Genomic DNA, 24724 nt, shown 5'->3' on the forward strand with positions numbered 1-24724 from the left:
GTATTCCAGTTAACGTTGTCAAAAGCTTTCTCCAAGTCTACAAATGCTAGAAACGTAGGTTTGCCTTTTCTTAATCTTTCTTCTAAGATAAGTCGTAAGGTTAGTATTGCCTCACGTGTTCCAACATTTCTAAGGAATCCAAATTGATCTTCCCCGAGGTCCGCTTCTACCAGTTTTTCCATTTGTCTGTAAAGAATTCGCGTTAGTATTTTGCAGCTGTGACTTATTAAACTGATAGTTCGGTAATTTTCACATCTGTCAACACCTGCTTTCTTTGGGATTGGAATTATTATATTCTTCTTGAAGTCTGTGGGTATTTCGCCTGTATCATACATCTTGCTCACCAGATGGTAGAGTTTTGTCAGGACTGGCTCTCCCAAGGCCATCAGTAGTTCTAATGGAATGTTGTCTACTCCCGGGGCCTTGTTTCGACTCAGGTCTTTCAGTGCTCTGTCAAACTCTTCACGCAGTATCTTATCTCCCATTTCATCTTCATCTACATCCTCTTCCATTTCCATAATATTGTCCTCAAGTACATCGCCCTTGTATAAACCCTCTATATACTCCTTCCACCTTCCTGCCTTCCCTTCTTTGCTTAGAACTGGGTTGCCATCTGAGCTCCTGATATTCATACAAGTGGTTCTCTTGTCTCCAAAGGTCTCTTTAATTTTCCTGTAGGCAGTATCTATCCTACCCCTAGTGAGACAAGCCTCTACATCCTTACATTTGTCCTCTAGCCATCCCTGCTTAGCCATTTTGCACTTCCTGTCGATCTCATTTTTGAGACGTTTGTATTCCTTTTTGCCTGCTTCATTTACTGCATTTTTATATTTTCTCCTTTCATCAGTTAAATTCAATATTTCTTCTGTTACCCAAGGATTTCTATTAGCCCTCGTCTTTTTACCTACTTGATCCTCTGCTGCCTTCACTACTTCATCCCTCAGAGCTACCTATTCTTCTTCTACTGTATTTCTTTCCCCCATTCCTGTCAATTGTTCCCTTATGCTCTCCCTGAAACTCTGTACAACCTCGGGTTTAGTCAGTTTATCCAGGTCCCATCTCCTTAAATTCCCACCTTTTTGCAGTTTCATCAGTTTCAATCTGCAGTTCATAACCAATAGATTGTGGTCAGAATCCACATCTGCCCCTGGAAATGTCTTACAATTTAAAACCAGGTTCCTAAATCTCTGTCTTACCATTATGTAATCTATCTGATACCTTTTAAAAACTCCAGGATTCTTCCATGTATACAACCTTCTTTCATGATTCTTGAACCAAGTGTTAGCTATGATTAAGTTATGCTCTGTGCAAAATTCTACAAGGTGGCTTCCTCTTTCATTTCTTCCCCCCGATCCATATTCACCTACTATGTTTCCTTCTCTCCCTTTTCCTACTGACGAATTCCAGTCACCCATGACTATTAAATTTTCGTCTCTCTTCACTACCTGAATAATTTCTTTTATCTTGTCATACATTTCATCAATTTCTTCATCATCTGCAGAGCTAGTTGGCATATAAACTTGTACTACTGTAGTAGGCATGGGCTTTGTGTCTATCTTGGCCACAATAATGCATTCACTATGCTGTTTGTAGTAGCTAACCCACACTCCTATTTTTTTATTCATTATTAAACCTACTCCTGCATTACCCCTATTTGATTTTGTATTTATAACCCTGTAATCACCTGACCAAAAGTCTTGTTCCTCCTGCCACCGAACTTCACTAATTGCCACTATATCTAACTTTAACCTATCCATTTCCCTTTTTAAATTTTATAACCTACCTGCCCGATTAAGGGATCTGACATTCCACGCTCCGATCCGTAGAATGCCAGTTTTCTTTCTCCTGATAACAACGTCCTTTTGAGTAGTCCCCGCCCGGAGATCCGAATGGGGGACTATTTTACCTCCGGAATATTTTACCAAAGAGGACGCCATCATCATTTAATCATACAGTAAAGCTGCATGCCCTCGGGAAAAATTACGGCTGTAGTTTCCCCTTGCTTTCAGCCGTTTGCAGTACCATCACAGGAAGGCCGTTTTGGTTAATGTTACAAGGCCAGATCAGTCAATCATCCAGACTATTGCCCCTGCAACTACTGAAAAGGCTGCTGCCCCTCTTCAGGAACCACATGTTTGTCTGGCCTCTCAACAGATACCCCTCCGTTGTGGTTGCACCTACGGTACGGCCATCTGTATCGCTGAGGCACGCAAGCCTCCGCACCAACGGCAAGGTCCATGGTTCATGGGGGGTTCTGATAAATAACACGTATATTTTCAGTCATTTCTCTTCCCAATGCAAATCAGAATGGCTCACATAACTTGACATCATCCATGCACTTCAAATCAGTACAACCAACTGAACAAAAAAACAAAGATTTACCTCTAACAACATGTAGCGAAGAAATTACTGTCATATATCGATCTATTTGTGCATAATTATCTTTGGAAAATACATTTCGTACATAAAATTTTTGCTTACAAAAGTTGACGTATAAACATTTTCGTATTGCTATGTAGTATTGGATTTTTGTTTTTTATGGTGTCAGTATGGTATCAGCCACTTCATATGATCCAAGATTGTTTAGTACATTTATCTCATCATAATCAATTCTATTAGAAATGCCCCCAAAAATTTTGCAAACATAAAATCTGAGAAAAATTTTGATGCAAAACTGGTTGTGCCAACAAGGTTTGGACTACAACAAAATTATAATCTTGGATTCTTCATTATGTGATATAGAGCATTTACTCCATTCAAGTGAGATCAAGAGCAAAATTTCGCTTTACAGAATTTTTTTTATCACAAATTTTCAAAAAATTTCTAATTCTCACCTATTCTGTATCTCTCAAATTATCACCGAATATCACATAACATATAATGGATGAACAAAAAATGGTACACATAATAGTAACTTATTGTATTAGCATGACAGTAGAATTTGTATTTTATGAATAACTCTATATACCACCATTTATAAATCTGTCTTCAATAAGTGAAATATTATTGAATGAGATTGTCACTCTGCAGCGGAGTGTGCGCTGATATGAAACTTCCTCCTCGCAGATTAAAACAGTATGCTGGACCGAGACTCGAACTCGGGTTCTTTCCTTTCGTGGGGCATGAGTCGCGCTTGGGTAGCTCAGATGTTAGAGCACTTGCCCGCTGAAGGCAAAGGTCCCGAGTTTGAGTCTCGGTCCGACACACAGTTTTAATCTGAAATATTATTGACTGGTAATGCCCTATGATCAGAAGAAAACATCTTAGTCCACATAGTTATTTGAAGTGGTTTTGAAGAAAATATAGCAAAATACTTTAGATCAGAGGACAAAATTAATGTACTTAGTTTGGAACTTACTCATTTTTCTCATAACATCAATGAAATGCTTTTTGTAACAATGTACTACAATGTCTTACTACCAAATTTAACTTTCATACAGAATATTGAACCCTTGGCATATAAAAATATGCTGTGACAAAAATTATTTCTTGCCTTATTTTGCAAGAATTTTGTATGCCCGAAATGATGGGTACTTCAAACGTAGAACTGTCATATCACCTCATCCACAGATGTTGTGATGACAGAAAATAGGATAGACCTCAGATAGAAAAGAGTAAACAAGTAAAAAAAAATTGAACAGCACAGTGGGAACAGAACCTGGATAGGAAAGAGTTAGAATAGAGTGCACCAGAAATTGAGAACTAATACACCCAGCTATTGAAGGCACCACTCACCGCATGGTATGTCTATCAAAGTCAGCAGACTCCCTACCTATTCCCTGTGCAAGATTATCAGTTTTATCACTCATTTTGACCTTTTAGTCTCTGATTGTTACAAGCTTTTTGCATTTATTAATTTTCAAATCACATAATAGATTATACAATAACATATGAAAAATTGCTTTTAAATCTTTCAAATTATATTAGGGGATGAGACAACTGGCTCGTTCTTACAAATTTTTTTGAAAACTGAATTATTTGGTTACTCATGTAAAAATATTGACCATAAATTGTGGCAAAAACGTCAACAACACTGAAATTTACTTTAAAGTGCTGTTCATTTACTATTTGTCACTGTTGTATTTAAAAATTCAATAGGCAGTATGAAAGTACAGACCATGTACAAGGTAATACAATCCCTTTGTATTCTATAGATGAGTTTCTAGATTTAGTATGCTTGTATGATGGAAGACCGTTTTTCTAAAAATATATGAATCTCAGATCTTAGACTGTGTCACAAATGGTAAATATATGAATCTCCGATCTGAAGACTGTGTGACAAACTATAAATTTCTTAACCTATGTATTGCAATAGAAAATTGTTTTTATGTATAGTCGATATATGTAACATGGTTCTCTCAATTAAATGTAGAGAAATTTTGTGTAGATAATAATAGCAGGCAATAAAGTGTAACTCTAGTAGATAAGGCTCTGATTTATCCAGAGGACTGGAACAAAAAAAAAAAAAAAAAAAAAATTGTAATAAGTTGATGTTGGGTCAAAATAAAGTAAAGTAAATAAATAAATAAAAAATAAAAAAAAATCTATCATAGTAAACACAAGAAAATTATTTACAGCACAAGAAATTGCAGTTATTTTTAGAGAAATGGTGTGCTGCTATCCATGCGCATTCTCAAAAGTAGTACACAAGAAATGTTAAAGTTTCATTGGACATCAAATAGTTCTAGACAGCAAAAGGAAATGCTCTAATGGTCATTTTTCAGATTCCAGAGTCTTTTTACACAAATATTGTGATTAAAAATAACATGGAAATGAGACAAATTATATTATATACTGCAAAGAAAATATGTTAAGAACTGAGTAAATGCTCAGGAACTGATTGAGTCTTACACTTAAAGCTTACTATGAAAAAAAAAAGCACTTCTCATAATAAAATGCAAATTTGTTATGACTTATTTATAACCAGTAGAAAAGTAACATGGCACAGGCAAAAATAAGAAGTTACCACATTTAAATAGTTTGCACAAAAATGCATGAAATATTGTAACTATATAGTTATATACATGCAGTAGAAAACATTTCGTTACTAAAACTTTTTTTTTTATTTGTGGGTGTGTAACAGATGCATATAACTTTCTTTTTTTCCATTTGCTGCAACTATGTTGCTTTCCAGAATGAAAATTGTTACCATTTACTCTATTATGTTCCTTCTGATGATAATTGTTATCATTGTGATTGCTATGTTCCTTCCTGTTGTTATTTTTACTGTGCCGAGTTTGATTACTATCTTTTTCAAAATGTGTCTATTGAGGTTGTATTTTCCTGTTCTTTCCAACTCCGATCAAAATCTATCCAAAAATCCTTTCTCGAAGTCTGCAATACAAATCAGTACAACACAAGTAACTTGTACTCCGTTCTCACATTTCAAACTCGTACACCCAACCAAACAAAAAGCAAAGATTTCCCTCTAACAACATGTAGTAAAGAAATTACCAATGTATATCAATTTATTTATGCTTGATCATCTTTGGAATATAAGTTTCATAAATAAAATATGAATAATTGTTTATCTTTTTTGAGAAGTTCATAACCATAATTGTAATTACATTAAGTGTTTATAAAAGTTAACATTTAAACATTATCACATAGCTATGTAGTAGTGGTTTTCTGGCTTTTATGTTTTCAGTATGGTATCAGTCATTTCATATGACCCAAGATTGCTTAGTACATTTACCTCACCATATCCATATCTCACCATACAATCTCTGCATAAAATTCCTTTACCACGAGTGTATCAACATCCATGAGAGTCTTTGCTTCCTATATTGTGTCTGGAAGTTCTTTGAACCATTGTATCCAATTTGGTCTGAATAAAGGATTCCACACAGTGAACTTTTTCTAGAATCATTGTCATCGTGTTCACTCATGACAACCTGGAAAGGATACTAACAAAAGTTTGTGAGCAGGGTTGTCACATAAGCTAAACATGGTGTGAATATTTTAATTAGTTTGGGTGCTATAACATATTGAAGTTGTAATGTACCTTTTGAGATGTCCTGTATATTATTTCAGCTTGTGTATTTCCACAGGTAAGTATTTAATAAATGCAGATGGAGAGGAAGGTGTCATTGTAACTAGTAAAATGAAGTCATATAGTTCCATTCACAGAAATATGATAAAATGGCTTTTCCTATGGCTCTGGTTAATCTAATCTTATCTCAGCCAAGTAATTCTGCTGATGTGTCACTTATTCACAGTTTGGTAACAAAAAATTGAAATTTCATTTCAAGATATTCTCCAAAACATGTTTGTTCCTTGTGTATGACTGAATCTCTAGCATTTGATTTTTGTAATTTTCCTTTTCTGAAATAAAAGTAATAGCTACACATACGGGCAAACAATAGCAAGTAAAGTGGCTGGAGCAGGAGAAAATCTAGTGTATGCAGTTATGAGAAAGTAATGCGCTCTCTTAATAAGCATACTACCAGTCTTTTAAATACTGCAGTATTCTGCATGATTTAATGCAAAGAGAACTGGTACCACTTCTGAGGTTCAGTGATGCTGAAAGTGAGGAAAGCTTAGAAGGGTGTTCATATGGAATGAGTAACATATTTGGAACTGTGTATGGATTAAGGGCAAAGAAAAGCAATACAAAAATAATGAAAGATAGTAGGAAGCAGAATAGTGAAATGCATAACACGGGTTCAGGGGAAAACATAGTCCTATTAAATGTATCAGAATTTTGTCAAGGAAGCAAAATTTGACAAGAAGATCAAAAAAGGAAGATATCAGAAGTAGATTGCTGCATGCAAACAAAGCTTTCAAGAACTTTACTCCTACGAGATATTGACATGGAAAGATCAGCAGTTAACCTGTAGCTGATTAATGTGTATCACATAGAAACATAGAACGTAAATGTTCAAGCAAGTTGTTGTTGATTTTAAAGGTTCTTGTTATAGATAACATGGCAGTCTTGTCAGTATCTTTCTCATGGAGAAACACTTACGAAATAGCCTGTAACATAACTGTGTTCACCTGTACAAATATGCCCTCGGTAGCTGTGCCTCTGTTGAAATTGACTGAACAATGGTTGTTGAAAGTAGGCTATTGCCAAAACTGTGCTCTGCACCAGATTCACAGTAAACACACTTTAATTGAACTTTCATTGGTAGATGAACTACAGTTTATGGCCAGTTTGTGGCTTGTTTACTTTCATTACAGTACAGACAAAACAGCTAGTCACATGTTATGATTAGCTGATGTCCTATATTGTTATTGTAAGAGTGCACTAAATTAACACTGAACTGACACAAAAGTTTACATGTGGCAAACATGCAGTCACTGGATAAAGTTCTTAAATCACTGCCTCTGGAATCTTAACAATAATATAAAAACAAAAATGATGTGCACTACAAGTAACTATTGGAAGTAACACTGTATTCTGATCCTTATCACAGTAAGTTTATCCCATTTCATAAAATGAGCCACAAGTTCACAGTCAGTCATTAAAAAACTTCACTGAACCATGGAGTGAGCATCTAACAAGAAATTTACATAAATTTTGTCATAGTTTCCAGTATGTAATTTGTACTACATCATCTGTGGTAGATTATCCCATGTTTTTGGACATAAATGTTGCTGCCCTTCAAACTCAGTGTAGACTTGCCTTAAATGGCTTCCAAAAATGTTCTTATGTACATTTGCAAAACTTAGATCTAGCTATAGTTATTTCATAACTTTTCATAATTTAAAATTAAAGATTCAAGTTCTGAGTAAATGAATAGCAGAATAATATTTGTTTGAATAAGCACTTGTACGGGGCCAGAGATTTTCTCTGCCTCGTTATGGCTGGGTGTTGTGTGATGTCCTTAGGTTAGTTAGGTTTAAGTAGTTCTAAGTTCTAGGGGACTGGTGACCATAGATGTTAAGTCCCATAGTGCTCAGAGCCATTTTGAATAAGCGCTTGTAAATACAATTATAATTTCTATTTAATTACACTGGCTGGTTTCGAAAATATGTGATTCTATTTCAGTAATAACATTTTAAATAAAAAAGTTAATTAATTTGAAAGTAAATGAGTGTAAATGTTGCTAACATGTTTTCATTATTAGCTGTACAAATGCTATAGTTCTTTACATACAATTTTTATCTATTCTATCAGAAAGTTAGTAATCAGGCATATGCCTACAAATGAATAATGATAATGAAGTCTCAGATTACTGGTATTTTGTAATTAGCACATTTTTCAGGTCAACTAATCAAACTAATAGATTCTGAATAACCAGAAGATTGCAATAGGTACTAAAGTTAAGTTGGCTAGACCCTGAATTAATATTCCACATTGTTATGTTCTGTGCACATGGTATATAGATGAGCATATTGAAGATATTACAAAATTTGGAAAAAAATTAATACCAATTTTGGAGGAAAGAAAAATATAACAGACGGAAAGGATCCATCTGCTTTGTTACAAGTCACACTGACTCTTACATCAATGATACTTCCATCATCTAGCCATATGGAGAGGACAAGCTGCAGTATTTTCCCAAGTATTACAGCAGCATCTACCTTAAAATCAGTTTGATGGAAAGCTAGGACACAGTATACAGGAAATCCATAATAACTGGTGCTTTGTGACGCACAAAGAGTGTGAGTGATTGTATCAGAAAGACCCACCATTATCTAAACCCAGTTTTTTCAAGCAGCTATAAAATGAAATATTTCTTAAAACTGACAAAAGAATAACTGGAACCACAACAGACTGCTGGAGTGTACAAAATAAGGTTCATGTCTGATAAATACATAGGGGAGACAGGTTGTGCAGTCAATTAATGGCTAAGAGAGCACGAATGGCAGGTGTGCCTCAAGAATCACAGCAACTCAGCCATAGTTAAACATAGTGAAACATATGGCCAGGATATAGATTTTACTTATGTTGACATTTTAATAAAATCACAAGTGTAGACAAGAAGTAAGAGAAGCAGTCAAAATTGTTAACAGTTTTAATCATGATGAAGAGTTCAGGCTGCTGGCAGCATGACTTCCTACCCTCAGTGGTGCGCTGATGCCACTGACATGTGCAAACAAAAACACAAACAAAGTTCTACTCGCGCCCCACCCTCCACTCAGCCGAATGTTTCCAACAATCATCGCAGCATCATTCAATTGCCAATCACCAACATTTATGACAATAATCAGTAAGATATACTCTCCTTAAATTTGCGAAAGTTTGACATTGTGCAACAGTGTTTAGACAGTTCCATGAAGAAGGGCACAGAAAGAGGGCCAAAAACTGGGATTGGAAGATTCTGACAAGAATTATGTGGTATTAAATGCTCAAGAACTTTTAACAACATAAGCATACTGCAAAAACAGAGATGCTACCAGCTTTTGAGATACTATCTTCTTTCTAATCCTAGTACTCACAATGCAGCTAGAAAAGTGATGAACATCTTTGCACTGTTACATGTTGCTGTGCACAGTGTGTGGCTTAGCTGCTAAGTTAGTAAGTATCACACTACAAATCCGAATCAGTTCTCAGTTGGTCCAAGGACTTTTTTTATGTCATAAGTCACTTATTTCTCCATTGGCAGTGATTTATTAATGTGAAAGTTCTAAGATGTGCCATGGTTTTGAGTCTACAGTAAACTGTAGGTTCTCTAATAATAGCCAGGGTAACTTAGTTCAAAGACATAGAATCTTCGATAGGACCATGTTGGTAAAACACTATGATGCTCAAATCTACTTTTGGGTCAGGAAGAGCCTCACTTACTGTGCAGCACAGGTGAATGGTTGACTTTCTCCATTTTTGCTTATTGTTTCCATCCTAGAATATCTATTATTGATGAGGTTTTTAGGAAGACGTTCTTGAAAATCTACATGTGTTGCAAATGATTGTATGCAAGTAATACATGTAACATGGTTAATTTGGAGAAAAATAGACTAGATACATTTGAAATGTGTTGCTACAGAATAATTTTAACAAATAGAGGGGCAAAGGTGAATACACACACTAGAGAACACAGTAGAAAGAGTAGACAAAGAAAGAAGTTTATAGAAAACTTTTGTGGCAGAGTAATGGCACGTGTGCCTAGACATCCAGAAATACTTAACTTAGACCTGGGAGAAGACGTAGAGGGGAAGAACTGTAAGTGCATGAAACCTATTAGTACACCCAGAGATGGAGATGAAATGGGAAGGGAATGTCACATGAAATAATCACAAAGGAACAATATTAGTGTTGAGCCCAAAGTTTTTGGAGTTGTTAAACAAGTTGGTGACACTACCAATGGCCTTTCATCCCAGGTGGCAGGATCAGGTATTGTAGTAACTTTATAAAACATTTTGCTTAAAAATTTGTATGCCTTATTTATAATTCTACACACACACACACACACACACACACACACACACACACACACACACACACACAATTAATGTCGTACTGTAATTAGATTTAATTGAGTTTCCTGTTAGTAAAAGAATTGAATAAATTATTAACTGGACAGGTATACATAATTAGCTAGCTGAAAGTGAGGGCGGAAGGTATTCATTGGACAAGCCTGAGTGATTTTACAGTTGTTGTGTGTATACTGGTGCTTGTAGATTAATAATGAGGTACTAATATTAAGCATAAAGGAAAAATTATACAAATCTATAAGTTTTGTGCTGTTTATATTCATTATACTTTTAACTTAGTGTTTACACAATATGTATTGCTTTGCCAAAATAAATAGTATTTTTCTTTATGAAAATCCTTGATTTGTCTGACTGTGATTGCTTCTTTTTTAGGGCATGTCTCCAATTAATTGTGGATGAGACTGAAGAGATTCAGGAACAGCTTGATCTCATATCGTCCCTTCAAATTCTTAGTGATTTTAATTTGTCTGTGTTACCCTTACAAGGTATGTTGCCATTCATCTTTGCAGTTTCAATGATTTTCCTTTCTTTCTATTGTATCTCTATATGAATGTATAATGCTCATTATCACTTCAAATTCCTTTCTTTGTCCAATGTCGTACCTATAAGATGTAGATGTATCTTTCTGCTTTAGCTTTTCTTGGAATTATTGAAATCCTTGAAGGTTCCTCTCAATGGTTTTCTGTTGTTAAATGCCCTCATATGTGGTTTTTACCACATAGACACTCCTTTCAATGTCAGTGAAGCAGCACTGCTTTGTTTTATTCTTAAAAAAGGAAACACAGATCTAGATGAACTATCTCTCTATGTTGCCATAGAAAGAAAATCTTTACCCATGTTGTAAAGGCAGCAAAAGAACTGGCAGATAATAGATTTATTTTGGATAGTAAAAACTAATCAAAGACTCAAAGACATTATGGTTAGTGATCAAGCTGAAACAGGAGCCACAGCTAAAGGCCATGATGTTTCTGAAATCAAGATAGAGGACAAAACTGTTGTAAATCCTACTCAAATTTCTGAATTATTTAATGAATTCTTTATAAATTTAAACAAATCAAACATCAATGTAGAAAATTACCCTGACAAGATAAATTTCTGTAACAGTGAGCAATCCGAAGATGAACTTTTCAGTACATTTACCAAAACTACTGTAAAAGATATAGAACATCAACTGGATGGGACGGGATACCAACAAAAGTGATAGAAACAGCCTCTAAAATAATTGCACAACCACTGCCTACAATAGTTACCCAGTCCATTCAAGATGGTTATTTTCCAGACCCATTTAATGCAATAGTTAAGCCACTATTGAAAAAAGGCACAGAACAACATATGGATAACTGTTGCCCATTCCCTTCTCTTCCATCACTAAGAAAAATATTTGAAACGATACTCACCATACAAATTCAAAATTTCATAGAAAAATTTAAAATAATCTCAAGATCAATATGGATTTTGAAAAGGTAGAGCCACAGTATCTACTGTAAACAATTTTGTAGTTAAAATTAGCTTTTCTTAGACAACTCAATGCATGCCACAGGGATTTTTTGTGACTTATCAATGGCCTTTAGTAATATGAACTACTCCTTCCTACTCTGAAACTGGAAAAGTATGGAATTAGGGGCACTGTGTAAGAATGGTTTAAGTCCTACCTAACCAGCTGAAGACAAAGAGTGCCTATGTCATCAGAGAGAGGAACTTATACTTCAAAATGGAAAACCATTTCGCGAGGAGTACTCCAAGGTTCTGTCTTATGTCCCATTCGGTTTTTGTTTTACACAAACAATCTACCACTTAAGATTGAGTGTTACTTAGTTAAATTTGCAGATGACATATCTGTAATCTTTGAAAGTAACAGTGCTGACAAAATTCCCCAAAATGTAGAAAATACTTTAGAAAAATTAGATGCCTCATTGATTCAAACAGGTTAAAATCAAACATGGGGAAAGACTCAGTTAATGCAGTTTAAAACAAAACAAGCAAAATTAAATGATATTCACATGAGTAACAGCAATGAGGATTTGCAGGGAGCTAACAGTGTGAAATTCCTAGGAATGCAACTGGATATAAATCTACCATTGGGCTCACATATACAGTACCTTGCAAATGAATTAAATAGCCTTGCATTTGGAATGAGGGTATTATATAATGCTACCAGTATGGACATATGGAAAGTAGCATACCGCAACTGCTTCAAGTCAGGAATATGGTATGAAATTGTATTTTGGGGTGACTCAAACATTATGTGTCAAATAATAAACTTCAGAAAACCTTCATTAGAAATTTGCTTACTGTAGAGTGAAGAAAATCATGTCTTCCACTCCTAAGAAATCTAAGTATATTAAGTATTCCCTCACTATACATATATGAGCTGGTTATCTTTTTATACAGTAACCCTGATTTATTTGTAGCAAATCATTTTCAACACGATTACAACATCAGAAATCAAAATAATTTTATGCTGCCTACCCACTGTTTAAAACTTTATGCTCAACAGAATTGTAGAAACACTGAAAAAACCTTATATGGCAAATTAGTGCAGAAATGTTACTATTCAGTGGAAGAATTCCTGAATGACAACTTAAAAATTTGAGCACGAGAGAGAAAGTATTTATTGCTGTTAATTTGTAAAAGTTTGTTACTTTTTAAGCAAATCATTAATTGCCTAGTTAAGTAATTATCCAGTACAGTATATTATTACAGTATATTGATAATTTTTACTTATGGAGCGTCTGACAGCAACTGAATAAAACACAATTTTAGTGCCATACGCGTTTCACCTTTATTTTCTGCAAGGCATCATCAGTGGCAGGTTGCGTGGACAACTTCTTACATATTATGCTCCTGTTGCATGTTTGGTGTTGTTCTACTTCTTAGGAATGCCAATTTGCGGTTTTTTCCCCACACCGCAAATTGGCATTCCTAAGAAGAACAACACCAAAAATGCAACAGGAGCGTAATATGTAAGAAAGTGTCCACGCAACCTGCCACTGATGATGCCTTGCAGAAAATAAAGGCGAAATGCATATGGCACTAAAATTGTGTTTTATTCAGTTGCTGTCAGACAGTCCATAAGTAAAAATTATCAATATACCATAATATTACACACAACTGAGGAAGACAGGACTACAAAAGTTGAACAGTATATTATATTAATGATATTACAAGAAAACTTGTAGACCAGTTTTGGTGTTTTGACAAGTCTCCTGTACATTAAGTCAGTGACTTGAGAGACAATAAACTTATGCCTCTGCTATCTGTATTTCTCATATAGGGATACTGTTTAGTCTTAAGGTGCCTTCCATTTTCATCATATCAACTTTGGTCTTATTTTTATTCTTTTAACTAAAAGTTACACATATATTTTTTCACTCGAATATATGTTTTATGTTAGATAGGTTGTTAAATTACAGAATTTTTTTTAATGGTTTACTTTAGAATAGTAATTTTTATGGTAATTCAGGTTTAATTAATTAATTTGTATCTGAAGTGCCAAAACAATCTGTGAGGGAGTATGGTGTTTAATGTATTCCGTAGCGGGTCGGTAACTAGGTATTTCTTTTAGTCATAATTATGAGTAACTACTTGTGTTTTGCTGTAAATTTCTACCTCCTCATATAATGTTTGTATCACATTTTACCTGTGACTTTGATTCTTCCCTCCATCCACTATATATACTAATTTTTTCTTCCATTTGCCTCCTTGATTTTGAGGGAAAATCTGTTGTTCAAAGGCTAAGGAGTGACTGTTGCTTTTTATTTGAATTTCAACCTATGTAAAATCAAATAACATTCTCCAGATTATTTGAATTGACATAGTTTGAAAACCAATATGATTTTAGTCTATCGTGCCACTACAAAATATTTTGAAACATGTTTGATTCCTGATATAATGCTATATTCCAGATACAAGGAAAAATTATTGATGAGATATTAATGACAGTTATTATGTCACTGCTTCCATTCTCCCTTGCATCTCTGACACCAGTGTTATTGGTTTTACTCTAATCTGTTTCACCTCTCTTTCTTTAGTATAGTTTTTAAAGTTCTTGTTATTGTACAAGCCGTTATTCTTCTGTGGTGATTTTATTTTGGTATTTGAAGTCCCATCCTTATAAAATGTATCTATTTGTATTATCTGAACACATATTGCACAGTAGTATGACTGTACAGTTACTTATTTTTAAGACAACTTGGTTCTGTATCCTCTCCAAACAACCAAGCTTCCACACTGTATTTTATGTATTTCAAGTGGTGGAACTATTACTTTTTCTTAAATCTGTTAGCATTTTAGGGCAATGCTATAATAATATCCCACAGGTTATTTCACCATTGTAAACGCATTTCAGGTAACAGTTCCTATTTAAATCTTGCTATGTTTTATCTACAAAATTATTGGATTATATATCTAAAAACAAAGATGATGTAACTTACCAAACGAAAGCATTGGTATGTTGATAGACACACAAACACAAACACACACACAAAATTCAAGCTTTCGCAACCAACAGTTGCTTCATCAGGAAAGAGGGAAGGAGAGGGAAAGACGAAAGGATGTGGGTTTTAAGGGAGAGGGTAAGGAGTCATTCCAATCCCGGGAGCGGAAAGGCTTACCTTAGGGGGAAAAAAGGACAGGTATACACTCGCGCGCGCGCACACACACATATCCATCCGCACGTATACAGACACAAGCAAACATATGTCCGCTCCCGGGATTGGAATGACTCCTTACCCTGTCCCTTAAAACCCACATCCTTTCGTCTTTCCCTCTCCTTCCCTCTTTCCTGATGAAGCAACCGTTTGTTGCGAAAGCTTGAATTTTGTGTGTGTGTTTGTGTTTATTTGTGTATCTATCAACATACCAACGCTTTCGTTTGGTAAGTTACATCATCTTTGTTTTTAGATATACTTTTCCCACATGGAATGTTTCCCTCTATTAAAATTAATGGATTATTTCGTTTTTTAAATTTTATGTTTACAATACCACAGTTTCAGTATTGTACTGCTTTTGTGGCAGATTTACTCTCTCTCTCTCTTTAAGAAGCTGAATCCAGTAATGTAATGCTTATTCAGTTCGACAGTGTGAAGATCGCATGCAGCTTATAAAGTCAATCCTGCATAAAGACCCGTATGCATATCAAAAATGGGAAGAGCTACTACTGTTAGCTCACAAGTTAAGAGTGTGTGGCCGTAATAGACATGAATGTGAAGGACGTGTTCTTACAATTACAGCTCAGTCAGCTTACGAGGTATGTGACATAAGTAGTATTAGATTGAAAGATTTCTAAGCATCATAATAAATTTGAAACTGTTCTGTGGGCTTACCCAAAACATTTTCTTCACCTCTACGAACTACTAAGGACTACTTTCACGTTTGTGGCCATCCATTTTTTAATTGCTGTTTGACTTTCTAAAAATTTAATATCCACATTTTCATGTGGTCTCAGCTCTCTGAGACTGCAGACGTGTGTACAAGTTGCGTTTGTGTGTGTGTGTGTGTGTGTGTGTGTGTGTGTGTGTGTGTGTGTGTGTGTGTGTGTGTGTGTGTGTGTGTGTGTGCGTGCGTGCGTGCGCGCATGTGTGTATGTGTGTCTACTGCTGACAAAGGCCGTAATGGCCGAAAGCTTTAATTGTGTGAATCTTTTTATTGTGCCTATCGCGACTCAGCATCTCTACTGTATGGTGAGTAGCAACTTTCCTTCTCTGGTACTGTTACATTCCATCCTGGATTTTCCATTGTTTGATTCATATCAAAAATATGTTATATGTACTGCAAGAGTTGCAAGGCTTCTAAGTTTAAGATTATCTGTAATGTGACTTAAAGTTCCGATTCTTTTCCATATTAACACCTATAATATGGAATATTCTATAAATCTGAATTACAGTACAGTATTATTTCTGACAGTGTGGCAATGTGGTCTGAGCGTGTGTTTGACTAGATGATTGGTTGGATCAATTGTGAAATTAGTAGTCTGAGGCAACTGCATAAGTGTGTGTGTGTGTGTGTGTGTGTGTGTGTGTGTGTGTTTTATTGATGAAGGCTAATGGCCAAAAGATTTAATTTTTAATTGTGAAAATCTTTTTGTTGTGCCTACCTGCGACTCAGCATCTCCACTATACAATGAGTAGAAACTTTTCTTCTCATAATATTGTTACATTCCGTCCTGGATTTTCCTTTCTGTTGGCATGTTCTCGTTATGATAGTTTTGTTTCTTTAATCGTGTTTTAGTTCGTCAGCTCTCTCTCTCTCTCTCTCTCTCTCTCTCTCTCTCTCTGCCTAGTTTTCCATTGAATTAAAATGTGTCCATCTTGTTGATTTACGACATGTTCAGTTTCTATTATGATACTGTCTTTTGTTTATTAGGAAGCCATTGTACTCATTTAAGGACTTTTATAGTTAGATGTTTTCCTTTTGAAGTATTTTCATGTCCGTGAGAATACCAGACATTCATAGCATCTTAAATACTTTTAGTAAAACAATAAGCAAGACAACAGCAGCAGAAAAATAAAATATAAAAAATAATAAAAATATAAAATAATGTAGCTATTTTTCAGTCTGAAATGAGAGGTGTAGGGAATGTATTTTACTGTTAGAAGCTGATTTGGAGACAGGCTGTAAAAAAAAATATGTTACATGTGACACTATCTGCACAAAATTACTGGCAGCATAATGTAAAGTAAATAATTTACCTTACTTTCCAAAATAGTTTTGTAGGCCTAATTTTCTGTACAACGTAAATAAAAGTTGTGCTTAAGGCAGAAATTTTCTCCTATTTTTCTTTGTAAGTATGTATACAAAAAAGAGCTGCATTATACAGAAGATGATTATAAGTTCATATTTCAGGAAATAAAATAAGAAATTTTACATCGTCATTGCAAGTCTGGTTTGATGCATCTCTCCATGATAGTCTATCCTGTGCAAGCCTCTTCATCTCTGCATAACTACTGCAACATACAACCTTTTGAACCTCCTTACTGTATTCAAGCCTTGGTCTCCCTCTGCAAATTTTACCACCAACACTTCCCTCAGGTACCAAAATGACAGTTCATTGATTCCCCAGGATGTCTCCATATCAATCGATTCCTTCTTTTAGTCATGTTTCTTTTTTTCTCCAATTTAATTCTGTACCTCTTCATTTGTTATTGAATTTAACCTTCAACATTCTTCGGTGGCACCACATTTCAAGATCTCCTACAGTGAAACCCCCTATATTATATTTTCATGTGGTCCAGGCGTAAAAAATACAAAATTGAGTAAAATGCCGAATTGAGGAAAACATTAAAAGCCTAAAAATATGAGCAAAAACATATGAAATTGGCATTAATGGTAAAATCTTAATCATCTCCAATACATTGTATAAAATCTGTATCAGTGAAGGGAATTAAATGTGCAGTACAATGTTTATACAATAATTTGTGGTACTGAATTTCATTAGTTCTTAAAAAATCACAGACATGTACCAGTAAGTAAAAATCCATCAAAAAATTGAAATTGGTATCTGGGTATAAGGCAGTGCAGCTATTTTATGACTTTCTATGACCACAAATTGTACATAAAATCTCGCATTTTTTAGATATCTTTCATTTGTTCTCACCCAGAAAAGATACAAAATTGTTGAACATGGTGAGTTAAACCAAAAACTGTGAAGTACGGTGAAAGGCACTGGAAGCTAACATGTAGGGGTGGGGTGTCAAGTAGACTTCACACTACCTTTTGCAGTCATGACGTCACTAGTGGGCTTTCCATTATTGCCTTTTGTGACGAGCGTGTGTGAAAGATCCAAGTTGCATCTCTTTGCATTTTGATTATTCATTTACTTAGTAGTTTGTGTGTGTGTGTGTGTATGTGTGTGTGTGTGTGTGTGTGTGTGTGTGTGTGTGTGCCGCAGTTTGCTGTTTCAAAGCAATAGCGCAATGAAAATGTATGACAAATACGTCACCCTTATCATTAAATGCAAGTTAATTATGCAGCGACGACACAAGGCTTGAAGAAATATTATGATAAACAAGGCTTGAGACAATAGTCTTATGATCAAGCCCTAACATAATGGATAATTTCACGGTGTGCAAGGATGTAGGTTCGCAAATGATTGCATGCTAACTTTTTTCCTCCACACATTAGCGATAATGCAGTCTGGGGCTTTGTTATAAATACAACAAAACTATGATCTCAATTAACATTTCCATCTGATTAGGAAATGGAGGATGAAATAAATATTTGGGTGTCGCATTTTCCAAGTGTGTAGTTAGGCATTAATCTTTGAGGACAGCTTAAATTGCTGAGAGTAAAACGATGAGAGTAACATTCCTTGTCACAAATATTTTGCATGTTGTGTAACCACAAACACATTCCTGTAAAGAGTTTTCACTACAGCTGTGAGATTGTCCTTTCAGTTCCACGTTCATAAATCTCAGTGAGGCGCTATAGTGACTGAGAAATCGATAGCTCATTTCAGGTCGTCTTCACAGCTTCACTACATCAAAATTACATCAGTTTGTGCAAAAACTAGTGTGAAAAGTGCTCGACCCTGCTCTGGTGACATGAGCGCAGTCAATTATAGTGTCTTGCTTGTCAGCTTTTCCTTTTTCATTGTGTTGAGGTGAGAGTGTGTTCACACGCAAAAGAGATTTGCACCCTCTACCAGGCACTTAAATGTAATTTGCAGAGTATCCATGTAGATGTAGAAAACAAAGTTATGTCAAAATGATATAGGCAAGCATTCATGATGTATGTCAGTATGTTGATCAGCAAATAAAAATCGAGTTGACCTGAAAATAGCTTAGCCCACCTAAGGAGGAAACATTAGCACAGCTTTTGACCTGGAATAAATCCTGCCCATTCACCCCCTCCCCAACTAAAAGGATAGCCAGTACAGTCCAGAGTACCTATGTCAAGGATGTAGTCAAAGGTGGAGTGGGGGGTGGGGGGGGGGGGGGGTTCATGGAGAGATAGAGGGGCTGGCCAGTACTTACCTCAGCTCAGTACAGCCAATAGATAAACAATGCAGAACAGAAAATTTACATTCCTAGCTTTCAGAACTTTGTTCTTTCATCAGGGAGGAGAGAGGGGAAAGAAAGGGAAGAAGGGAAGAAGGGAAAGTGGATTCAGTTACTCACAACCCAGGTTATGAAGCAACAGGGAAAGGAAAACAAGGAGGCATGCATGGAGGCATGGTTGTCCTCCATCCTTGCTACCCTCCCTGTTTTCCTTTCCCTGTTGCTTCATAATCTGGGTTGTGAGTAACTGAATCCACTTTCCCTTCTTCCCTTTCTTTCCCCTCTCTCCACCCTGATGAAGGAACAAAGTTCCTAAAGCTAGGAACGTAAATTTTCTGTTCTGTTATGTGTATCTATTGGCTGTACTGAGCTAAGTACTGGCCAGCCCCTCTATCTCTTTGTTAGTATTTGTTTCACATCTTTATATGAGATTTTCCATTAATCATTTAAAAATATATACACATTAATGTAATAGTCTATTTACCGATCTATAGCAGTTTAATGTTAGCACTACAGTTGCAATTTAGAGGCTGGTAGAACTTTCGGGTTACACTATTTCAGTAGTTCACATGGCAGTGGAGCAGTAAATATCATTAAAAATCACATTAAACTAAAATCATTGCATAAAAATACACTCAGATTTGTTTTGTCACGTTGGTCGCCCAAATGATGATGACAGCATTTCTTCAAAAAAATTGCTTTAATATTCTGTCATTAGTAGTCCAAGAGGCAAAATATCGCCCAGTCTAGTCACCCTGCTGATGTGGAAACTAGTTACAATACAGAATGATGGAGAGGGGTTTGTGGAGAGCAGTAGGGGTATGTGATAACAGCACATTCTGTAGTTTGTTTGTTTGCAAAAGATTTTTTTCTGTTGGGCTGCTTGAATTCATCCAAGCTGACTACGCCCTGCATCCCACCCTCCCCCTTTCATCCAAAATCTATTTATGCTATAATAAGTGAAGCCAGCAACTCCCAGCACATTGAAATCTTTAAAATATGCATGCATTCATGGACTGTCGAATGACTAAACATCCACGATTAAAGGAAAAACATGCCATGTCAGAATTCAGTTTGTTGTGATACATTTTATTTGGTTTTAAAAGAATGTACAACAATTAGTTTTTCCAAATTCTCCACCAACTTGGGCTGTCTCTGCATGTTGAGCTGCTGAGCTTGCAATCCATGGGTTCGGGAGGTGAGGTGGTTTAAATCCATCCACCAGCAGTCTTGAAAAATGGTTTTCTGTGGTTTCCCATTTTCAGTTTAGGCAAATGTCAGGGAGGTCCCTTACTGTAAGCCACAGCAAATTACTTCCAAATGCCTTTCTTTCCTGACAGATTCCAATTCCCTTAAAGATGCAACCCCATTGTTTAAATGATAAAAGCTGCACTGAAGATGAGCCAAGCATCTTTTCGGAGACTTCTGCCACTAAAAAACCATATGATTAATAAATAATGATCAAAATTCTCCTCATTTTGGCTCATGCAATTGTCTAACAGAACATTCTTTAATGCAGAAAATGATTTTTCTTACAATGTGACAAATGCATACTTAAATGAGGAAATTTAAGAAAGATTAAGGTTGAATAATTCCATATCCTTTGCACTTTTGCCACCAAAAATTATTCTAGCTGTTTTTATTCCAAAAACGCTGTCAATAATAATCACTATGTTGTAAAAGATTAGTGCTCATCCACTCCTCAGCTCAAATTTGGTCTGAATGAAGAAGAGTGTAAAATGACCTTAGAGCGTGAATGGTGGATGACTGCTTATTAGTGGTTTACCAAAATACAGCACTCTGTATATAACTGGATATCACCATCTGTGTTATTCAGGAATAAAATGGTTTATCTTCCTTATGAAAATTTTCAGAATAAATGAAAAACATGAGTTCTTTTGTTCAGATCATCTTTAACAGATCGACAACCTCTTTTGACAAAATCCAGGCAACATCCTTGTCTGTGCACTGCATAAATACCTGCTGTTAGAAATCGTGTATCATAATGTGAAATACTTTCAAAATCAAAATATTAGATCACAGACTACAAACAATAGGTATAGGTTACATTGGAAGGTGATAATTTAGCAGGTTCTATTTAAATGGAAGAATTTCTGTAAATGCAGTGTGATGAGGCGTATTTCAACGAAAAGGAACTGGTCTGGACACAGAAGTTTTCAGCAGCTACAAGCTAAAGTGTCTTCGCCAGTTTTGTAAAATAAGTTAGAAGATACAGTAATTTTTATTTTATTTGCTTTCCGTGACTGAAATAAATGTTTATTCCTGCAAAGAAGGTTTTTGGTCTGCAGAAATGTCATAATATGCAAGCAAAAAACACATTCCAAAATTCCACAACAGATTGAAATCAGAGGTATAGGCCTGTAATTTTGTGCATCTGTTCAACAACTCTTCTTAAAAATGTTAATGAACCAGCCCCCCCTCCCCGTTATTAGGAATGCTTCGCTTCTCCGGTGATCTATAGTACAGTGCTACTGTAAGAGGAACAAGTTATTTCTCTAAAATCAAATTGTTTCCCATGAAATCCAGCAGTCTTTTTCTGTTGTGCAATTTCAGGTGCAGTTTTATCCCTTTGTCTCATATTTTGATATCTGTTATTTTGACATTCACACAATGATTTAAAGGGAGAACTACATTGCTCTCTTACACAGTGAAACAGTTTTGGGAGAGGCCTATAGTGTTTTGGTTTTCTCTCTGTCTACATCTACATCTACATCGATACGCTGCAAATCACATTTAAGTGCCTGGCAGAGGGTTCATCGAACCACCTTCACAATTCTCTATTATTCTAATCTCGTATAGCGCGCAGAAAGCACCTATATCTTTCTGTACGAGCTCTGATTTCCCTAATTTTATCATGGTGATCATTCCCCATTCCCAATTTCAGTGCCAGTATGGTCACAGCATATTGGGACAGATGGCTTTGATCTTTTTACTGATTTAACATCAGACTAAAACTTCTTAGAATTTTCTTTCAGATCAGTTTTGCAAAATTTTTCTTTGGAATTTGTGGAATGCTTCACACATTACCATCCTTATGTTAATTTTTGCCTTATTCAGTTTTTGTTTATCTTTGAGACTTTTATTACATTTAAATTTGCAAAGAAGCTCTCTTTACTAGTGTAGCAGCTTTTTGAAATGGCTGTCAAACCACATCAGGACTTTTCCATCCCTCACAGTTTTGCTCAGCACATACGTGTCCAAAGGATATTGTGTGTTGAAAAACAAATCAGTTGAAGGCTGGGAATTAATTGCAGCATCAGCAAAGTAAGGATCAATTTTCTCCAAAATGAAATATTTGTTGTTTACTTACAAATACTTTTCAAACAAGATTTCCTGGTCTATCCTGGCGAATGTAGCATGGACTTGGTATCCAACAAGGAGTACTGTGACAAAAAAGGGTAAAATGTAAATGGATAGGTAAAAAATCTACTCACCAAGCTTCGGCAGGGGAACACGCACAAAAGAAGGTTTAAGTTTTACAAACTTTTGGAGCCAGTGGTTGCTTCTTCTTGCAGAAGAGTTGAAGGGAAAGGGGTACAGTTCAGAAAAGTCAGGGGAGACTTACCGGACAGGATGAGAAGGAAAGAATTTCCATCTAATCCCATCTGGCGAGCCTCCCATGACTCGGATTATTTTTGTTGTTGTAAAAGACAGGGTATGTAACTTCCATCTGACTTTGACATACAAGAAACACCTTTGGGGAAAAGGGGGAAAATGGAAGTTGGAAGTCAAATATAGCATAGTTGTTTGATTGCTGTTGACGCATAGAGCCCACAGTCATAAGGTTCATATACAATGGGATCAATGTTATAACACAGTGCAGCCAAGTGTACCTTTCAGCATGAATCAGTTTGCTATGTGTTGAAGGGCTTGACAAACTTTTGAACAAGATACACCCAAATCTAGGTTTTCCTATGAGAATGCATCAGTTTGAAAAAATAAAAAGAAACCTTATCAACTTACAGAAATGACTGTTAGAGTTAGAAATTTATGATGAAATCTTTCATCTTTCAGAGGTGGTTGTAAAGAGTTACCTATTAAAAATACTTATTAAACCATGAGATATAGACCATTCAGTTTGTTTACCGCACAATGAAATCTGTGCCATGGCCAGTGCTTTTTAAATTTTTACATTTGTCACGTGGCTTCAATGTGTTAGTTTAACTCATATTTAAATAGTTGTGTTTTGATTTTAAGTATTATTTCTCCCACAATAGTGATATAAAATATGAAAATATAGATATTTAATGATGTTGGTTCAGCAGCCCCTTGTTGTTTATGTATGTTCCCACTCATAGTGATTTCTGCCCTCTTTTACAGCAATAGAAATACTGTCCCACAGTGAAAATGGATGCATTGTGGTTTTTTTGGTACTATTACACACAGCATACATAAAGACTGAAAACTGTTTCTAGATTATTGGTGTAGTTTTTGTTTGGAAGTATCCTGAGAGATTAAAATTTTGTGCTGAACTATTGCTAAAACTCAAACTCAGTTCATACCATCGGTATTATCCAGGTACTGTGTGGATGAGGGCCACAGTTAATTGCAAAAATCACAGTTTTGTTGTTGGTGAGCGTGGTAAGACATTCTGTGAAACTTTACTAAGTGCCTTCTCTGAAAACTGCATAGAAGAGATAGTTAGGAACCCCACTCATGATGGAAATATATTGGAGCTAATGGCACCAAAGAAACCTGATCTCTTTGAGAATGTCCACATTGAAACTGGTATCACTGACAATGATGTGGTTGTGGCAATAATGATTGCCAAAGTACAAAGGACAACTAAAACAAGCAAAAGGATATGTTCAGTAAACTAGATAAAAGATCAATAATGGCATCTCAGTGAGGAACTTGAAAGTTTCAGCACAGGGTGGGAACACACAGAGGAATCCTGCCTCATGTGTAAAATAATAGTTGACCATGCACTGGACAGATGTGTACCCAGTAGAACAGTTCATAATCGGAGGGAGCCTCTGTGGTATACAGTCAGATTACTGTATAATAGATGTAAAACGAAGTGTAGTCCTATAGATAGAGAAATTCTGAATGGAACACATTTGGGTGTCACGTGAGCAATGCATGATGCCTTCAATGACTACCATAGCAGAATATCGTCAAGCGATCCTTCACAGACCTCAAAGAAATTCTGGTTGTATGTAAAGGCTGTTAGTTTCACCAAAGTTAGTGTCCAGTCACTAGTGAATGAGACAGGAACTGAAATTGATGATAGTAAAGCAAAAGCTGAAATACTTAAGTCTGTTTTCAAAAGTTCCTTTAAAAAGAAAAACCCATGAGAACTGCCCCAATTTAATCCTCGTACCACT

At 35.7% G+C, this 24724-nt stretch overlaps 1 protein-coding gene across 2 annotated transcripts in view; it reads left to right on the top strand.

Moving 5' to 3' along the window:
- LOC126483846 (NBAS subunit of NRZ tethering complex-like) overlaps positions 1-24724 on the top strand; it is a 405587-nt gene that overhangs the window by 140758 nt on the left and 240105 nt on the right. For both annotated transcript variants that reach the window (XM_050107060.1, XM_050107061.1), the window contains exons 23-24: positions 10753-10865; positions 15453-15628. In XM_050107060.1, the coding sequence (XP_049963017.1) occupies positions 10753-10865; positions 15453-15628 (289 nt within the window). The remainder of the gene's footprint in view (positions 1-10752; positions 10866-15452; positions 15629-24724) is intronic.

This window comes from Schistocerca serialis, chromosome 6 (genome assembly GCF_023864345.2).
Source record: "Schistocerca serialis cubense isolate TAMUIC-IGC-003099 chromosome 6, iqSchSeri2.2, whole genome shotgun sequence".
Taxonomy (NCBI): Eukaryota; Metazoa; Arthropoda; class Insecta; order Orthoptera; family Acrididae; genus Schistocerca; species Schistocerca serialis.